At 40.1% G+C, this 17,507-nt stretch overlaps 1 protein-coding gene across 1 annotated transcript in view; it reads right to left on the bottom strand.

The window, feature by feature from the left end:
• The window catches only part of ERFL (ETS repressor factor like), an 11,391-nt gene extending 6,962 nt beyond the window's left edge, over positions 1 to 4,429 (bottom strand). Inside the window, exon 1 of the mRNA XM_072426796.1 lies at positions 4,366 to 4,429. Coding sequence (XP_072282897.1) covers positions 4,366 to 4,429 — 64 coding nt within the window. The remainder of the gene's footprint in view (positions 1 to 4,365) is intronic.
• Positions 4,430 to 17,507: the final 13,078 nt, after the last annotated feature.

Genomic DNA, 17,507 nt, shown 5'->3' with positions numbered 1-17,507 from the left:
TGTATACAAAACATTGGATATATACTATACTATACTATTCTATACCTAATATATACTATATATATACCTAATCTACTTACAGTATAAAATATATTATATGTAACTAAACTATAATAAACTTTATGCACAACACTTTAAATACCCTATGTATCGATATACATATATATATATATATATATATATATATATATATACAATATATAAAGTGATCCAGACAATCTGCCTCACTGGATAAGGAAGGATTTACTTTTCCCCTATTGGAGTAATTGAACCATGCTTTATAAGGGGTTTTTGCTTTCCTCTAGATCAGCTTTATATATTTACCTGGCATGTGCTGGATTCTATGTTTTTTTTCCCTAGTGGTTGAACTTGATAGACTTCGTTCAACCTGAGCTATGAAAAAATACTATTTGCTCATCATTAGATATATACTTTTTATAAACTCATATACATTACTTAATTATCATATGATGATCTCTGGATATATACTATAAACCAGGGGTGCCCACAATTTTTTGGTTTGCGAGCTACTTTTAAAATGACCAAGTCAAAATGAAAGGCAGGGTTTCGTATATATATATATATACAACACAGAACATATACTATATAAACAACACTGTAATATATATATAAATATATATATATATATATATATATATATATATATATATTCCAGTATCAATAACCTAACACAACTGTACTGGTAATATTTCAAACTGTAATGTATTAAAAATGTAATGTAATAAAAAAGGTGTAAACAATAACAATAAACTGCTGCATGTTTCTTAGCTTTGTACTCTAAAAAAATAATAAATAACATAATACATAAAACAAACTTCTGGGGGAAAAAAGCTATAACATAATATTATTGTTGTTTTTTGTTTTTTTTTACTGTTGTGTTGCTCTCCTCCCTTTCACAGCAATTCCTTCACCTCTGTCCTCAGTATAATTCAGTTTTCCATCTCCCCTTTTTCTCTAATTTTCCCATCTCTCGGCACATCTATCTCATGTGATACCGGTGACCCCTCTGGATTGCCTGTTTATTCAATTTTCATCTGTCTCCTCCGTCCTCCCTCTGTATTACTTTTCAGCGGGGTAACCCAACTCCCCGGTGCCTGGCCACTACGAGCCCTATACTCGGAGCAGAGGAGGCGGAATCCCCCCATCCTTCTGGGCTGAGGGGGACACAATTTCACATGGATTTCCTATTGTATATTATTATTGTGTATGACAGAAAACAAAAGGCTTTCATTCTACAAAAATGAGAACTACAAATATCCCATCCTGGGAAAGTGACATCCATGGTTTGATGTCATTATTGCATGGATTTCAATGTTATCAATTTTGTTATACTAATATTCATTTTTCAAACAATTCTTTTATTTTGTACATAAAATTTGCTTTTGTGTTTTTTTTTTATATACAACTGCAAATGTTATTTGTTATCTTTAGTCTCTTTTTATAAAAAAATGTGTTAATGTGTGTAAACTTTTTACAAAATGTACTATTCCAAGGTGTTTATGTGAATTACATTCACAGAGTATAAATGGAGAGCTCATTCATTTTTTTTGCTGGTACAAAAAAATTAGCCCTTTGCCAGTTTATGATTTTTATTTAATGTGTGAATAGGAAAGTCATGAAGGAGGAATGGGAATAATGTGATGATAAGGCAGTATTAGGGTAAGATGAGGCTGGGGATGGGAGGGAGGATGTGTTAGGTTGGTGTACAGGGATCATAGGGGGTATTGGGAAAGGATAGAGATGTGTCAGGCTGGGTCATGCTGGGGCATCTAGGGATAGTATTGTGCTGGGGATAAAGGGGTAGGATGGTGCTGATATGGGTTATGAAGATAGTATGGTGGGTGGTATTGGGTAGGATGGTGCTGATATGGGTTATGAGATAGTATGGTGGGTGGTATTGGGTAGGATGGTGCTGATATGGGTTATGAAGATAGTATGGTGGGTGGTATTGGGTAGGATAGTGCTGATATGGATTATGAAGATAGTATGGTGGGTGGGTGGTATTGGGTAGGATTACTATGGTCCCAGGGAATATATAGATGAGTGTGGACTGAGGGAATTCAGGAATGGGGGTTTAAAATGGTGCTGGTGATATGGGATAGGATGGTGCCAGGGGGGTATGCTGGAAAGCTGTTTCTTGATATGAGGTGAAATCATGGTGGGGAAAGGATGGTCTTGGGGAAATTAAGAATTGGATTGTGTTAGAAATATGATAGTAAGGTGGCACTACTAGTGGTATGGAGGTAAGTAATAGATTGGGTACTAGGGAAGAATAGTGCTGTGAGTACATAGAGGGTAGGATGCTGGAAATTATGTAGAAGTAATGGTGCCGAAGATACAGAAACTGGAAGGTGCTAGTAGTTTTGGAGGTAAGATTGAGCTGGGGTGATACTAATTGTCCAGGATCATGGCTGTGAGTTTTTGCCTTCCTACTACTATTTCAGCTTTATAACCTAAGGGGTGGTCAATGACATGGCTAAGGTTTAGGCAACATGTACAGCTGTTGCTTAGATAAGTAGGGTATAATTTCAAAGAACTTGAGCTCACTCAAGTGAAGTAGTAAACCAACCTTCCCCATCCTCTTTTGTGCTTATTATACTTTTTTATACTCTTTTCTCATCATTTTCCATACCTGCTCTGGCAAACTTCTCAACCTAATGCTGATGTTTCCTTTTCTCTTTCCCAGTCTTCCTATAAGGGAGCACTATGAAATATTTAGCCTATACTTTGTAATGGTGACCCTTTAACTAGGTTCCTCTGTGGTTCTCTATATTGGTAATTTGCGTAACCCTTCCTTTCCCATTTTCAGCTTGCCATCTTTTTCTTTGATTTTCACGTTTTCCTGACTCTTTCTAGTTGTTTATCCACTTAACCAGATCTTTCTTTCTTCTACTGCCCCATCTCCTCTTTTTTTTCTCTACTGACAAAACTGTCTTCCTCCCTCCTAAAAACGTATCTCCTTACTCACATCCCTTCAATACCATCCCCCTCCTTTCTGCTTTGACCTGCTCTCCTTACTCACCTTCCTCTAATACCACCTTCTTCCTCTCTGCTACTGCCCACTCTCCTTCCTCATTTCCTTCAGGTCACATTGTCTCTTCTCTGCTATTGCCCTATTACCCCAGTAGACACTAATTTCATTTTCCATGACCCAGTCTGCTTCTACTACTGACCCAACTCCCCACTCTCTCCACTGTCCTATCACCTCTTTTTTCTGGTTATTAACCTATTTTTCTTCCTTGCCTACCCCATATCCTTCTGTTCCTGATTCCCTATTTTGTTTTTCTTTTCTCTCTCCTACTGTTCCATGTATTTCCTTTTTCACACCGTCTCCTTTCTCTTTCCAAGTGCCCAGTTACCTCCCTCCCCCTTTTTTTTTACCCTTTACCCCATCCTATTCTTTACTCCTACAGACCCTCTCCTTTCTCATTCCAAGTGCGCCGTCACCTTTCTCTCTCCTCCTTTCCTCTTTTTTTGCCCCCTTCACCTCATTTTAACTTTTTCTCCTTCTTGTTCTTCTCTTTTATCGTCCCATGTTCCCCCTTCTTACACTATCTCTTTTCTGGTTCCAAGTATCCGATATTCTTCCTCTTTCCACCTCTATTCTCTCTCCCAATGCCTCATCTTCTTGTTTCTTTTAACTGCTCTGTCTCTCTTTTCTTTTGTTTTCCATTTACATCATTTTTTTGCTCTCCATGTTCTTCTTCTTCACCCCATCTCCTTCTCTTTTCCCAATGCCCCATCTCCTTGTTCTCTCTTACTGCTCCATTCTCCAATCTTTCCTCTTCACCCTATTTCCATTCCTACTCATTTCCCCTCTCATTTCCACTTTCCTCATCCCCTCCACTGTCCCGATGACCATCTCTCCTATTTCCTCTTCTTTGGTTCCTCCTCTTATCAGCCACTCCTCCTTTGAAGTTTACCACTGACTTTTTTCTTCATTACTGATCTTCCTTCTACACCTTTTGCCCATAATACACCTTCTATAACCATTCTATTTTTTAACCAATGATACAATATAGTCTCTGCTCTCTTTTCTTTAATTCTCTGCATTTGTATTCTTCCCCATTCCCCATTGAAGATGCTAAGAATCTATCCTTTGCGAAACCTATAATATTTTTTGTGTGTTCTCAGTGTTATTTTGAAAACATAAGAAACCTGAACTCAGAAGCTGCTAAAATATCCTTATTGATAGACAATTCCTTGTCATGCAACTATAAAAATCCCATCAGTGCCTACTATAAATCTTAGTCTTGTAATTGTACAAATGTGATCTTTATGGAGAAGTATTACACACACTTCACACACATCAAAAGCAACAAACACAAAAAAAGCTAAAGTTACCTGGAGTCCAAAGAGCTGGCATAGAAGGAGTTAGGAGGATGTCAGACACACAGCTACAGTCCATACTTGCTTCTGTAGAAGGGGAAGGAGGAGATGGGGGCAGGAGAGCCAACGATTGAGCAGTTGAAGGAGGAATATACAAGGCAGGCAGGTGAATGAAGAATGATTGTCAGGCAAAAGAAGTTTGAAGGAGAAAGGTGAGATGAAGTGGGAGGGGAAGTGCAAAGTGCAAAGTGGAGAATATAGTGGAGTAAAAAAACGGGAGGAAAAATCCAGTATATGTTATGATGACATAGAAACAGGAATGAGGAGAGGAGGATATAAAAAATTGAGGAAGATATAGCGCAGAATGAATGAGCAAAAAAAGTGAACAAACAGGTGTGCAGGAGGAGGTGACACAGGAATGAGATAAAAAAATAGATGGGGATGTGACACAGGAATAAGATAAAGAGGTGAGGATGTGACACAAGCAGGAGGTCCACAGAAGACCAGGTGAGGGAGAAAAGGTGATGCAGGCAGAAGGTTCAAGCAGGTGATATAGGCAGGGGAATGCGAGGTGAAGAGGACCAGAAGGTGAGCCAATAAAGATAAATGCAATAAATTAAAAAGGAACACGAGGTGAAAACAGAGGTGAGGAAAAACAAGTAGAATGTCCATATCAAGAAGGCATGGGAAAGAAAAAAGTGAAGTAGGCAGGAAAAAGGGAAAACAAGAAAAAAAGGTATTAAAAAAACATTCATAAAGCATTCTCCATATCCAACACATTCCATAAACAGATATGTACATTGCAACATCATACACACACCTAAGTTACACTGTTTATTTGCTACGTTATGAAGCCATATGAAAACTTTAAGTGTAATAATAAATCAATAACAGATACATATACATGGATACTAGAATAGATAGAGGAAACAGAAGAGAGGAAAAGAGGGAAAAAAGAAAAGGAGAGGGAGAAAAATGAAACAGGGAATAGATAGATAGATAGATAGATAGATAGATAGATAGATAGATAGATAGATAGATAGATAGATAGATAGATAGATGGATAGATAGATAGATAGATGGATAGATAGATAGATAGATAGATAGATAGATAGATAGATAGATAGATAGATGGAGATATGATCGTCTCCCCCACAACTCATAAAACACATCCTGTTACTTCTTGTGCAAATAACAACTTGATAATACAAGCGGGAAACAAACTATCTTGCTCTTTCAGAGCCACTAGCAAGAAGCAGACCCCCTTCCTTTTCTCCTCTCACCCCCTCTCCAATGCTTGATCTTTTTCTGTGCTCCTCTCCCCCCACCTCCCAAGCAGCCCCCTGGCTGTCTAAGTCAAGCCAAAGCCAGATAATGATCAACCAGAACAGCAGATGGGGTGCAGCAGAAAAGTGGGGCCCTAGGCATAGTTTGTGTTGTTTTCACGCCTCTTGTGTGACATGCAGGTTGGGGGTGTAGCGGTGGTGGGGGGTGAGGGGATTGGTGTAAGGCCCTCTCGCTCTCCCTCCTGGAGGAATCTATAGGAAGCAACACTACCTTTCTTTGAAATCTCATCCACCCGTGTTAATTCTCCTGCTACATCCACCTTTCTTCTCGGCTCTGGATGCTTCTATTATTTATTTATTTACTTCTGTCGTTTTTCTGGCTGCCTTTCCTTTATTACTTTTAAACTTCCTCCCTCGCCGAATATGCCGCCACCACCGCCTCTCCTCTCGCATTCCAGGACACCGCGACAGAGCTGCTAAGTCTGCATAGAAAATATGTGTTTAAAGCTATATAATCACCTCTATGATTAGGCCAATGGAATAGGCGAAACGCGTTGGTGGAGCAGCCTGGCCCCTGTGGCATGCACATCTGTTGGAACCAATATGGAGAGATGAAGGGATACCTATACTCATGTAATATGTTCTATTATTCTGCCGTTTATATAATCCAAGTGCGGCTAGATGTTGCAAGCTTTCCTGCTGGAGCTACAGCCTCTGGTCACATGACCCCCTGTAGTTTAAAGCATTTAACTTGCAAAAGATGGAGATCTTTGAACCCCTGGATATCAGCAACAAGGATGCAGCTGTGCTTTGCCCATTGCTTTTAAATTCCGCCCAGAGTGGCCCCTTAATTCCGCCAGCCTTCTGCGCACAGCGCAGTCCCAATGTGCCGGCCTGGTCGGTTTGTCTTCATTAAGGGCCTGTTTGTTTCTTTCTTTTTTTGTATCCCCCTCCCAGCTCCAATTTTCAGCGGAGAAACCAGAAAGCAGGCAAGCTGCTGGGACAGACACAGCAGATAAATAGGAAAAGGCAGCAAGAAAATAGATAACCCGCCAGAGAGACGGCGAGGGAGTGCGCGCAGGAAAGAGAGCAAGAGACAGAAGGAGCGACAGAGGGAGAAAGAAGCAATACACGAGACCGCGGACACCCAGAGAGAAAGCAGAAACGCACTCTAATTTGTGAGAGGGAACTGAAGCTAAACTTCCCCCAGGTGTAATTTCACCGTAAATTGCCGTAGACGTGAGTCGCGGTAACACGCTGGTGGTTTTTAAGTATGTTGTCATGACAACATGGTAGTTCCAGAAAATGGTAAACATATTTACACACACACCAAAACAAACAAACAAAAAAAGTACCTGTGTTAGAAATGCCAAACCTTTGATCTATGACCGCAACACTTCAGCACCGGACAGCTCCGGTCAACACCAGGCCAAGACCACAGACTCATCCAGGAGCTGTCCAGGGCCTGAAAATGGATCTATGCTCAGTGTAATGCCCTTTTCACCCCTTTTAATGCCATTTTGTATTTGAAGCTGCTTTACGCCTGCAGAGCAGTTCCCAAGGCGGGTTTACTCATGGTGACCACAATAGGCCATGCTTGTTGGGATGACCAACTGGTAGTGCCCAATGGACATCAAATGCAGAAGAAAACAGGACAAGTCTATTCTGCATGAAAACACCCTTACCTGTCTGATCTGAATTTTTTAAGCACACTCACCTGTCCCAGTTCTGCCTTAAGCAGGGTAATCTCCATTCATCCTTTGGTTTCGCACCTCAGCCATCTTCATCGGCCGTGCACATGCTCATCCATTCCTGGCAGTTGCAGGAGAAGCCAGGATGCGCTGGGTATCCCAGGTTCCTACGCAGGAAGGGGGTGATCAGGCAGGTAAGTGTGTTTTTTGCAGAAGGGACATGGCCTGTCTCTTTCTGCAATAAAGTCCTGTCTGCTCACCAATTTTGAAAACTGGACTATAATTCTGCTTTATCGTGCTTCTATGCCTAGATGATGGACCTAAAATTATTTTCATATCATAAACAAGCCATCACCGATCTCTCTAGCTGTTACTATTGCATAGTTATCCCACCTCAAAGATAACAACTCTGGAGTCAGTTTCTAACAGCTTAGAAACATCAGCTGATTATTTATAACAGAAAGCTGGCAGCCTTTTATGATTCTCCTCTAAAAAAATAAGTCTATGTTGTAAACTCTGAAAATAAATTCCTTTCTAATGCTTACAGCTACAGAGATGAATGAGGGTTTGTTTTAAGGTGCTTTGACTGCTGGTTCAGAGAAGGTATGTACCTACACTGCAAAACATTTTAAAAAAATTATTGGAAATGAGGTTTGAATTTACATAATGTTGTTAAGGTGAATATAAGATGTTAGGGTTTTCATGCACTGTATCATCGCTATCCAGGAATGACAGGTGCTCTTTAGAAATAATATCCATTGATTGAGCTAAAGACGGAATGTTAAAGATTAAGTAAACAAAGCAAACATTGGCTGTGCCCGTTAAGCTTCTTTTAATAATCTGGAGTTGGTAATGCACCCAGCTGGATGAGCCGCTCCGCTGGAAGAGTTTATGGAAGCCGTTTTTGTATCTATACGTTAAAGTCGCCGTTTCACTTCCAGTGTCAATAAGGAAAAAGACGCCAAAGTGCTGAGAATGAATTTTCACTCCTCGCTGAAACATTAATGGGGATTTAGAATGAAGTATTAAAGAGCAAAGGGACGGCGTCCAAAGTTTGATCTGGCCGAGCTGAGCGCCGTTCAGTTCTTTAAGTTGCAGAACGCTTTCCCTTCTCCCCCTAGGGCAGGATTACAGGGCCGCAGAGGGGGCAGCTACCAAAGCCTTCTTCTTCGGGTCACAGGGCCAGCTTGTAACTGCTGGGCCTCCATATTACCAGCTGCACACTGACATCATATTAAATCAGAGGGAAAAAAAGGCAACATTGTTCCAATTATTATTTTATATCAGTCAAAAATATGAATATGAGCCAATCACCAACATCTTTCATTCATTTTAACATGTTAATGTTTGAAAAAAGTCAGTTTATCTTTATGGATTTGTGCTTTTAGGGAAAAGACTCCCTGATAAAAGTACTCCCTGTTTAAGGGTGACAACTGTCTCCTAATTGTGTTAATGGGTTGTCACCTTGTCATATGTGCCCCTGATGGGACACATACATCATACAGGCAATGAAAGTTACCAATGTGCAGCTGAAACTGAAGCGAGTGCATAAAGACAGGAAGTGGCCATTAAAGTAATCCACAAGGCCTCGTGGCTATGGCCCTGATTTATTAAAGCTCTCCAAAGCTGGAGAAGACACACTTTCATAAGGGAAGCTGGGTGATCAAGCAGACCTGGAATGGATCTGGTTCAGGATTCAAAACATTTACTAGCAAATGACTTTGAAGAAATCCATTCCAGGATTGCTGCATCACCCAGCTTGACTGATGAAAGTGTATGCTCTACAGCCTTGAAGAGCTTTAATAAATCAGGCCCTATGTCTCCACCAGGTCAGGGGCAGACATAGGGAGGTGCAAAGTGTGCCACTGCAAGAGGGCCCTGGATCCTCTTCAGTCTACAGGGGCCCCCACAAGGGGACCCAAGTCAGAATTATTGGAAAGGGTGACCAAGTAAGTTCTTCACAGGGGTCCACTGTTGGCTCCATCCACTATTGTAGTCAGCCATGTTGGCACCCATGAGTCTAGTGTATCCACAAGCCTTTGACCAATAGAGAACTTCAGAAGTATAGCACTTCATTGATTATGGTAACATTTTTTCTCCAAAGTCTGCCATTGTTCAGGGTGTTGTTGCACCCCACCTAAGGTGTCCACATACAGGACAACATCAAGAGCTCTAGGATGGAGAATTAACATATTGCTGGAACCATTGAGTTTCCCTTGCTGATTACCTTCCATCGTCAATGTAAATTAACAAAGCAACAGTCAATTTGTCAGTCTACTCCACCACGCGGTGGTCATCCTTCACAAATTACTTTAATGCCTTGTGGGCTAAAGCCTTGTACAGACGTTCAATAATGGTTACTCAAAACGATTCGTAGTGATTGTTTCAGGTGACAGTAGGAATAGACGAAGTAGTAGGAATAAACGAACGCAGTGCTGCCAAGTAGCCCGAATGGTGGAAAGGATAAGACGAGTAGGAGATGAATTGGTGTGGGGACTGCTACTGTCCAATGACGTTTGGTGATATGGAAAACCAAACTGATTTGCCGAAAAACCAATCACAATCATCTCCAGCGATGACGATCTCCCACTTTACGGATCTTAACTTCTTGCATGGTTTCTGCTATGCTAACCCATATGCCGCACTTAAATATCCCAGGAACCTCAGTGGTGAGCCATCTCCGGAAACCAGCAGGGAGCCAGTTCAGCCGTTTGTGGTGGAGATATCTTGGCTCTGATTTATTGCCACCAAGATTGTGAAAATAATAAGGGCGTTGGGATAATGGCCACTGTACAGTTATGGCTTGTCAATAAGCTATAGGGTTGGGTTGACTGTGAGGGGCAGTTTAAAATTTGGGGAAGACCTGGGCTGAAGAGTTAAGGTTAAAGCTTGGAGTAGGAGATAATTTAAGATCTTTAATTATGGGTTGAGTTGGGTGTAAATTGAGGGATAAGTTTCCAGTTTAGGTCAAATTTTTTTTTTTTATTATATTTATTGGTAGTTGGTAACCTTCAACTGGTTTAGTGAAAACCTTAACATATATTCTTATTTTTAGGTGGTCATGCACCATTATCTCTTCATTGAAACATAACTCTTCTATTTCATGCCAAGACCCCATGCCAAACACAACCAATTCTATTCATTTGATAAGCCGAAAATCAACTTATTAAAAGAGAGATAGCTTTTGTGCAACCTTGCGGGAGTAATGAAGACATTACCCATTATGGAGAACTGGCCAAAACCAAAATATCCATTTTGTTGAGTTGGTGGTCCAATGACAAGGCCACCAACCAGCAAGGCTATGGATGAACCTCGGGTCAATGTCCACAATGACATCAATCGGCCATCTCAACGTCGCCCCAGCAAGCTTCGTTTTAACTTTGCCTCTCTCCCCCCCTCCTCCTTCGCCATTGCACGTCTACCGTGTGTGTTGTAGATGACCCCCCCCCCCCCCCTCCTCCCCGGTCTCTTTCTCTTCTAAAGTAATGTTTCGTTTGATTTAGGAGGTAATGCATTTTTTAGAAATCAAAGCTGATTCTTGAGAGCCCCTCTCGGGCCCCAGGACGCTCTACCCAGATGAGAGACAGCAATCATTTCCTTGTTAGTTTTGATTTTAGTTACAAGAGCTTTCAACTTGCTTAAATCTCCTGGAGAAATGTTATAACAAGCAGCTATGGGAATACCCTCCACACCCCTCCAATCCCAGCACCTCACCCTCCCTCCTCCTCTTCTCTCCCTCCTCTCCTCTTCTTTGCATTTATTTAAACAGAGTACACACTATGAACAAACACTGAAAACCAACAAAAACTATGAGTCCAAAGGAGCCACTTACCCCCTCCTTCCCCCCAGTCCAGCTGGGTATTGTCTCCAGTGCGCCCCCCACCTTCTGCACTCTGCAAGTGCACCTTCAACCCATCTACATATAGACATATACATGCAATGTGAAAGGATATGTGGCAAGTAAAATCGATATGGTAAATTATTCATTGTCATTAATTATCGATTTATATATCCGTCGGCAACTGTTTGGAAGAGTTGAAAGGAGGGAAGTGTTTTTTTCTTCTTCTACTCATAACCTCATTGTTTTATAACCCCCGGCCAAGCTACAAATCCCTTATACCCTGTCTATTCACCATCAACCCCCCCATCCCCAAATCTCTCACCCCCCCTGGCTGAGCTCAGTGTGTTAAGGGTAAACCCAGCTTAATCAATGGGGATCAATGACAGATCTTAACTAACAACTACAGAGAGGCTTTCATGTGAAATCCCAGATCAAATGTCATACACACTACCTGCTAAAGAGGAGAGAGGGATGAGAGCCAAAGCGCTAAGAGAGGGCAACAGCTCATTAACTGCCCTGGATGGCTGCTTTGTACTGCGCCACGGACCCGGCAGGCTGCTGTGATAGGTTCAAAGGCTGCTAATTATATCATAGCATGGATGGCTTATGGTGTGGACAGGACAATGGAGAAGAAGAGTGTAAGAGGGGAGGAAAAAGTTCTGAAATTGGAGGATAAATAATAAAATAAAAAGACAGTGGGGGGGGGGATTAGTAAAAAAAAGTTCTAAAAGAGAAGGAGGTGTTTAATGATAGATAAATTAGGAAAATAAAAAAAGTATGCAGAATTAATAGAAAATGAAATAGGTAGATAGATGAAGAGGAACAGAAAAGGAGAAGGAAATTAGTGAGAGGGGGAGAAAAGTAGAGACAAAAAAGAAGGACAACAATGAAACAGGAAAATGTAGTAAAATATTAAAGATAAATAGAAAGAAAAGAAGAAAGAAATGAAGCAAGGAAGAAAGAAAGAAAGAAAGAAAGAAAGAAAGAAAGAAAGAAAGAAAGAAAGAAAGAAAGAAAGAAAGGAAGGAAGGAAGGAAGGAAAGAAAGGAAGAAGGAAAGAGAGATAAAATAGAGTGAATAGACCACTTTCATGTGCTTCTCCAATGCTAGGTAGATTGTACCACAGAAGAGCAAATGGAAAGGTAGATAAATGAATAAAAAAGAAAAATAGGGAGAGAAATTAAACAGGGAGGGGGAGATAATAAGTGTGAAAATATGAGAGATACAGGGAAGAGTGAAAGAAGCAGAGAGAAGTAGAAAGGGGAAAGAGAGAAAGGAGGGAGAAAACGAAATGGTAAATGATAGGGTTAAGAAACAAGAAAAAAAGAAAACTAAGTAAATAAATTGAAGAAGGAGAAATCAACTTAACAGATGAAAAGAAAAATGAAAGAAAGAAAAAAAAGAAAGAAAGAGAGAAGATAGGAGGCAGAAAAAAGAGAAGGAAAGACAGGGGCAGAGAGGAATAGACAGAGAAGGGACTGAGATAGGGGGAAGTATTAAAGACAGAAATGAGCAAGAGGGAAGTAAAGAAATATAAAAAAAAAAAAGAATAAAAATGAAAAAAAAAGAAAGGATTGAAAGAGAAGAGAACAGAACAAAAACAATATTTATGGAGATTAGAGAAGTGAAAATACTTAGAAAGAAAAAGAAGAAACTGATTATGATAAAAATATAAAAGAAATATATAGATTAAAGATAAGGAAAGTAAGGGAGAGGGCAAATACATGATAGAAAGGGAGTTAAATAAACTAGAAATGACATCTTTATATGTCAATCAGATTATTAGAATTTCCTTCTGTTAGATACATATAGTTTGGTATTCAGTGAGACATTTTCCATGGTATATATAGTAAAACATGAAGCAATTTTAGGTCACCTTGATACAAATCGCCCAGCGATCTCCATTCATCATCAGCGCTGGTGTGTACAGAAACACCATCATTCACCCCATGTTATTTATATTCACTGATCACATTCGCCTATTTACCAAGCAGATCTTTTCTCAGATTGCCCGGATTTCGTTAGTTTGTGTCGGCATTTAACAAATCTGCCGCTTGTAAAGATCTAGAATAAACAATCGGGCAATGAAGCGGCAGCTAAGGGGTGAACTCAGAATTTCTTCCCACCAAGCGATTTATTTTGGTGTTGATTAAAATGCAGCGGAGAGCAAAGTGTCTGAAAACTCAATATTTTGCCCAAAGTCTTTGAAGACCGACATAAAACGGTTCCACCTCACACCGATCTAATAAGAATCGATACAGCCTTGGTCGGCTAGTTTGAAGATCTGTTGATCTTTTTCCGCAGTGATGAAGAATGTTTTTGGAAGAAGCTTTTCTTCTATATTTCTTATTCCATGAATCCCACCCATCATCTTACAACTTATCATAAAGGTCACCCAGGATTTTTATATTTGGGGGAAATATTTTTTTCAGCTTTCAGATCCAACAAATATAAAAGTAGTTATAAGGATTTCATCATCGGAGCCCGACTTATAGGGGAAAGATCGCAAAGATTCTAAAGAATCAATTGTACAAATATATCGATATGTATGGGAAGGGGGGTTATGTGCGATATTTGATTTATGATAAATAATATTATATTGATGGTAATGGTGATACATTTCACCAAGTAGAAAGAGAATGATAAATGTTTCCTTTATATGTCTGAAACTATCATCCGACCCCTCTCTCCACATTATCTACAATTGTTTTCTATGACTAGAGATTGGAAGGGATATTTATTATAGCAAATTAAATAAAGAAAAATACTACCAAAAGATTCTGGAACTATTTACAGAAATATAAATATGAAAGAGATATTTGTCCTTGTATCCCAAATCTAACTTTCTTTTATTCATTCTTCTATCTATCTACCTTTCTATCCACCACCTATCCTCCAATCTACTATCTATTCAGCTATGTATCTATCTATCTATCTATTTTTCACTTCCTCACATATCTTTTAATTTCCTATCCTTCTATCTACTTTAAGGTATTCTTTCTTTCTTTCTTTCTTTCTTTCTTTCTTCCATCTATCTATTCTTCTATATCTCTTCATCCCCCATCTAATAATTTCCCTTCTATTACTATCTACTATATTCTATCTATCTATCTATCTATCTATCTATCTATCTATCATCTATCTATCTATCTATCCATCTATCTATCCATCCATCTATCTATCTATCTATCTATCTATCTATCCATCTATCTATCTATCTATCTATCTATCTATCTATCTATCCATCTATCTATCTATCTATCTATCTATCTATCTATCTATCTATCTATCTATCTGTCTATATCTATCCTTCTGTCTTCTCTCTCCTGTATAGATCAGTATATAATGTACTTTTATTCTTTCTATAAAACATCTTAGGCATCTTTATTTCCTCCCTCCCATTGTTTTTGTATTTTATTTCTATAGGTTGCAGAGCAGTGTATGGATTGCTGTTCAGTGATGAGTCCCCCCCTCCCCCCCTGTATGAAGTTATCATTCAGTCATTAATAAGACCTCTCTCACCTGCTCTGCTCCTTCTGACACCTGAATAATGACTTGTAGAAGCGCTTTATAAACCTGCCACACACATCAAATCTCTTTTTAATAGGCCGATTGGTTGCAAATCAGTCTTGTGTTAACCCCTTCCCTGCCAGTCCCTGGGGAGGCTCTGATTCTCCTCTATGGGTGGTGATGATGTCACTCTTCAAGGTCATACAGCAGCAGCAATGGTAGACTGGTACTCTTACTTTGACCCAGATCAGTGTTTCTTAACCTTTTAAAAATGGAGGAACCCTTGAAATAACTTTCAGGTCCTGCAGGAACCCCTGCTATAAGTATTACTATATCTCACAGTATATTAGCCCACCAGGGTCAGTGGGAAGAATGCCTTATACATTGCTGGCCAGTGGGAAGAATGTCTCCCTTACAAATAGCCAAAATGATCATTGGTGTCACTTAATCTGACCTGAGAACTACAAATTGCCCATTGCTCAAGGAACCCTTAAAACATCTGGGGGGACACTTATGGATAAGCACTGCTATATATACTCCAGTGATGGGGAAGGTGTCCAGCTCTGACCAACACAGGGCATTGGTCAAGTATGGAGAATGGGATGGACAGAAAGATGGTAGATAGATGGCAGACATATTGGTACATACATAACAGAAATAAAGGCAGGTAAATAGAACAGACAGATTGACATGTAAGAAATACTGTAGTTATGGACAAACAGATGGACAGATTGATGGATATGGTTCCTGGTACCCTGAAAGTCAGCATTATTCAACCCAGATCATTCTGGACCTACTATCTGCCTGTTATTGGACACTGGAAAGAGAATCAGCCCATTAGGAATTTTTTGATCATTCTATTTTCTCCTTCTATCAGCACCCTTCTAACCTGATTGCTTCTTTCTGCAGCTTCTACTACTCACACTCCAGCCCTGCTGTACAAGAACTGCAAAAAGCTGCTACCAAGATATAATTATTATTATTATTAATATTATTAATAAACAGGATTTATATAGCACCAACTTATTATGCAGCGCTGTACATTAAATAGGGGGTTGCAAATGACAGATGAATACAGTGACACAAGACCCTGCCCCAAAGAGCTAACAATCTAGGAGGTGGGGGAAGTAACACACAATTGTGTGGTGGTGGGAAGTAGAGAGGATTTTAAAAGATAGAAGAAGATGGGTAGGCAAGTTCGAAAAAATGGGTTTTGAGTGCTCTTTCAGATGAGCAGATATTCGGAGCAAGCCGAATTGGATGAGTAAGACCATTCCAGAGAGTCGAGGCAGCTCTAGAAAAGTCTTGGAGCCTTGCGTGTGATGAGGTTATGAGTGAGGAAGTCAGTTGTAGGTTATCATCTGCCTAGAGTTCACCTTTAACATTGGAGCCCATGCCCAGGAGGTGAGAATTACACAAAATAGAGAATCAGAATGTTTTATATGTAGCGCCTTTTTAAAAGGAACTTTAGTAACTGCCCAGTGAATGTTCAATAAATAAGCATGATTGACCCACTATCAGATGTCTCAGCCATTATTTTGCTGCTCCTCCCCAACTTCTGATGTCTTTTGCTTTAACACAAGGATAACAATCTCAGGAATTCTTTGCGGAATTCTTGTTTTGTTCATTAATCCTCCTTCCCCATTCCTCTGCTCCTCTTTTTTTCACCCACTCCCTCTCTCATTCTATTTCCAATAGTCAGTACTTTCTCTACTCCCAAAGCTTTAGGATGAGTAGTATCGAGCTGGGAATTTTATTAACATCCACAAACACTTTGCAAACACCCGCAAGGCTGGTGGCATCGATTTCTAATTAGGCTCCTGTAATATGCAGCAGATTATAGCGAGGACAGTAAGAGGGGTTCCAGCACTTCAAAGAAACTAGCTGGCCAGGGGGACAGAGCTGCAGGCAAAGAATCAGAGACAGCAAATCAAAGGGGTCTCTGAACAGAAGGAAGGGGGGGGGGGGGGGGGGGTTCAGGTTTTAGCCCCCCCCCCACCTTCCCTGAAAAACACTCCTACACAATCCGGGGTCTTTTATCAATATCCCAAGAGCTGCTAAAATGCACCGATTTTGTGTTTGTGTAACTAACTTGTTTCAGATTTAAAGCAACAACAATTCAAAGACTGTCAGGATAGATAATTCCCTGCGACGCTACCGTAAGGATGAGAGCGTTGGCGGTTAGCGCGACTTCTTCCATTTTTAGATTTATAATGGGATTTAAAAGGGAATGCTTTGCGTCCGTTCAGTGGGCCAATATATGTAAAATGGGAATCAGATTGTCAGCTCCTCTGGTTGACCGTTATGAATAATATACAGTATTTATATAGCGCCATCATATTATGCAGCGCTGTACAAAGTCTATAGTCGTGTCACTAAATGTCCCTCAAAGGAACTCACAATCTAATGTCCCTACCATAGTCATATGTCATTAATGTAGTCTAAAGTGAATTTTTAGGGAGAAGCCAATTAAGCTCACTGCATGTTTTTGGGATGTGGGAGGAAACCCACGCAGACATAGGGAGAACCTGCAAACTCCATGCAGATAATGCCCTGGCTGGGAATCCAACCTGGGACCTAGCGCTGCAAAAGCCGGAGTGCTAATCCCTGAGCAAGCGTGCTGCATATAGTGACACAAATACGTATAGTGACACAAGTATGGACTCTTAAAAGCTCTAAGAATGATGTAAAAGGTAAGAAATAAGATTACAGGACGCAGGAAAAGGAAGAAAAGAAATGAACAGGTAGGAACAAGGAAAAGAAGAGGGTCAAGGAATAAGGTTCTGCTTAATGAATTTCCCTGGAGGACCGGCAGTGTTTTTTTGATAT

The sequence above is a fragment of the Pyxicephalus adspersus genome, chromosome 11 (genome assembly GCF_032062135.1).
Source record: "Pyxicephalus adspersus chromosome 11, UCB_Pads_2.0, whole genome shotgun sequence".
Taxonomy (NCBI): Eukaryota; Metazoa; Chordata; class Amphibia; order Anura; family Pyxicephalidae; genus Pyxicephalus; species Pyxicephalus adspersus.
This window is presented reverse-complemented; position numbering and strand designations above follow the sequence as displayed.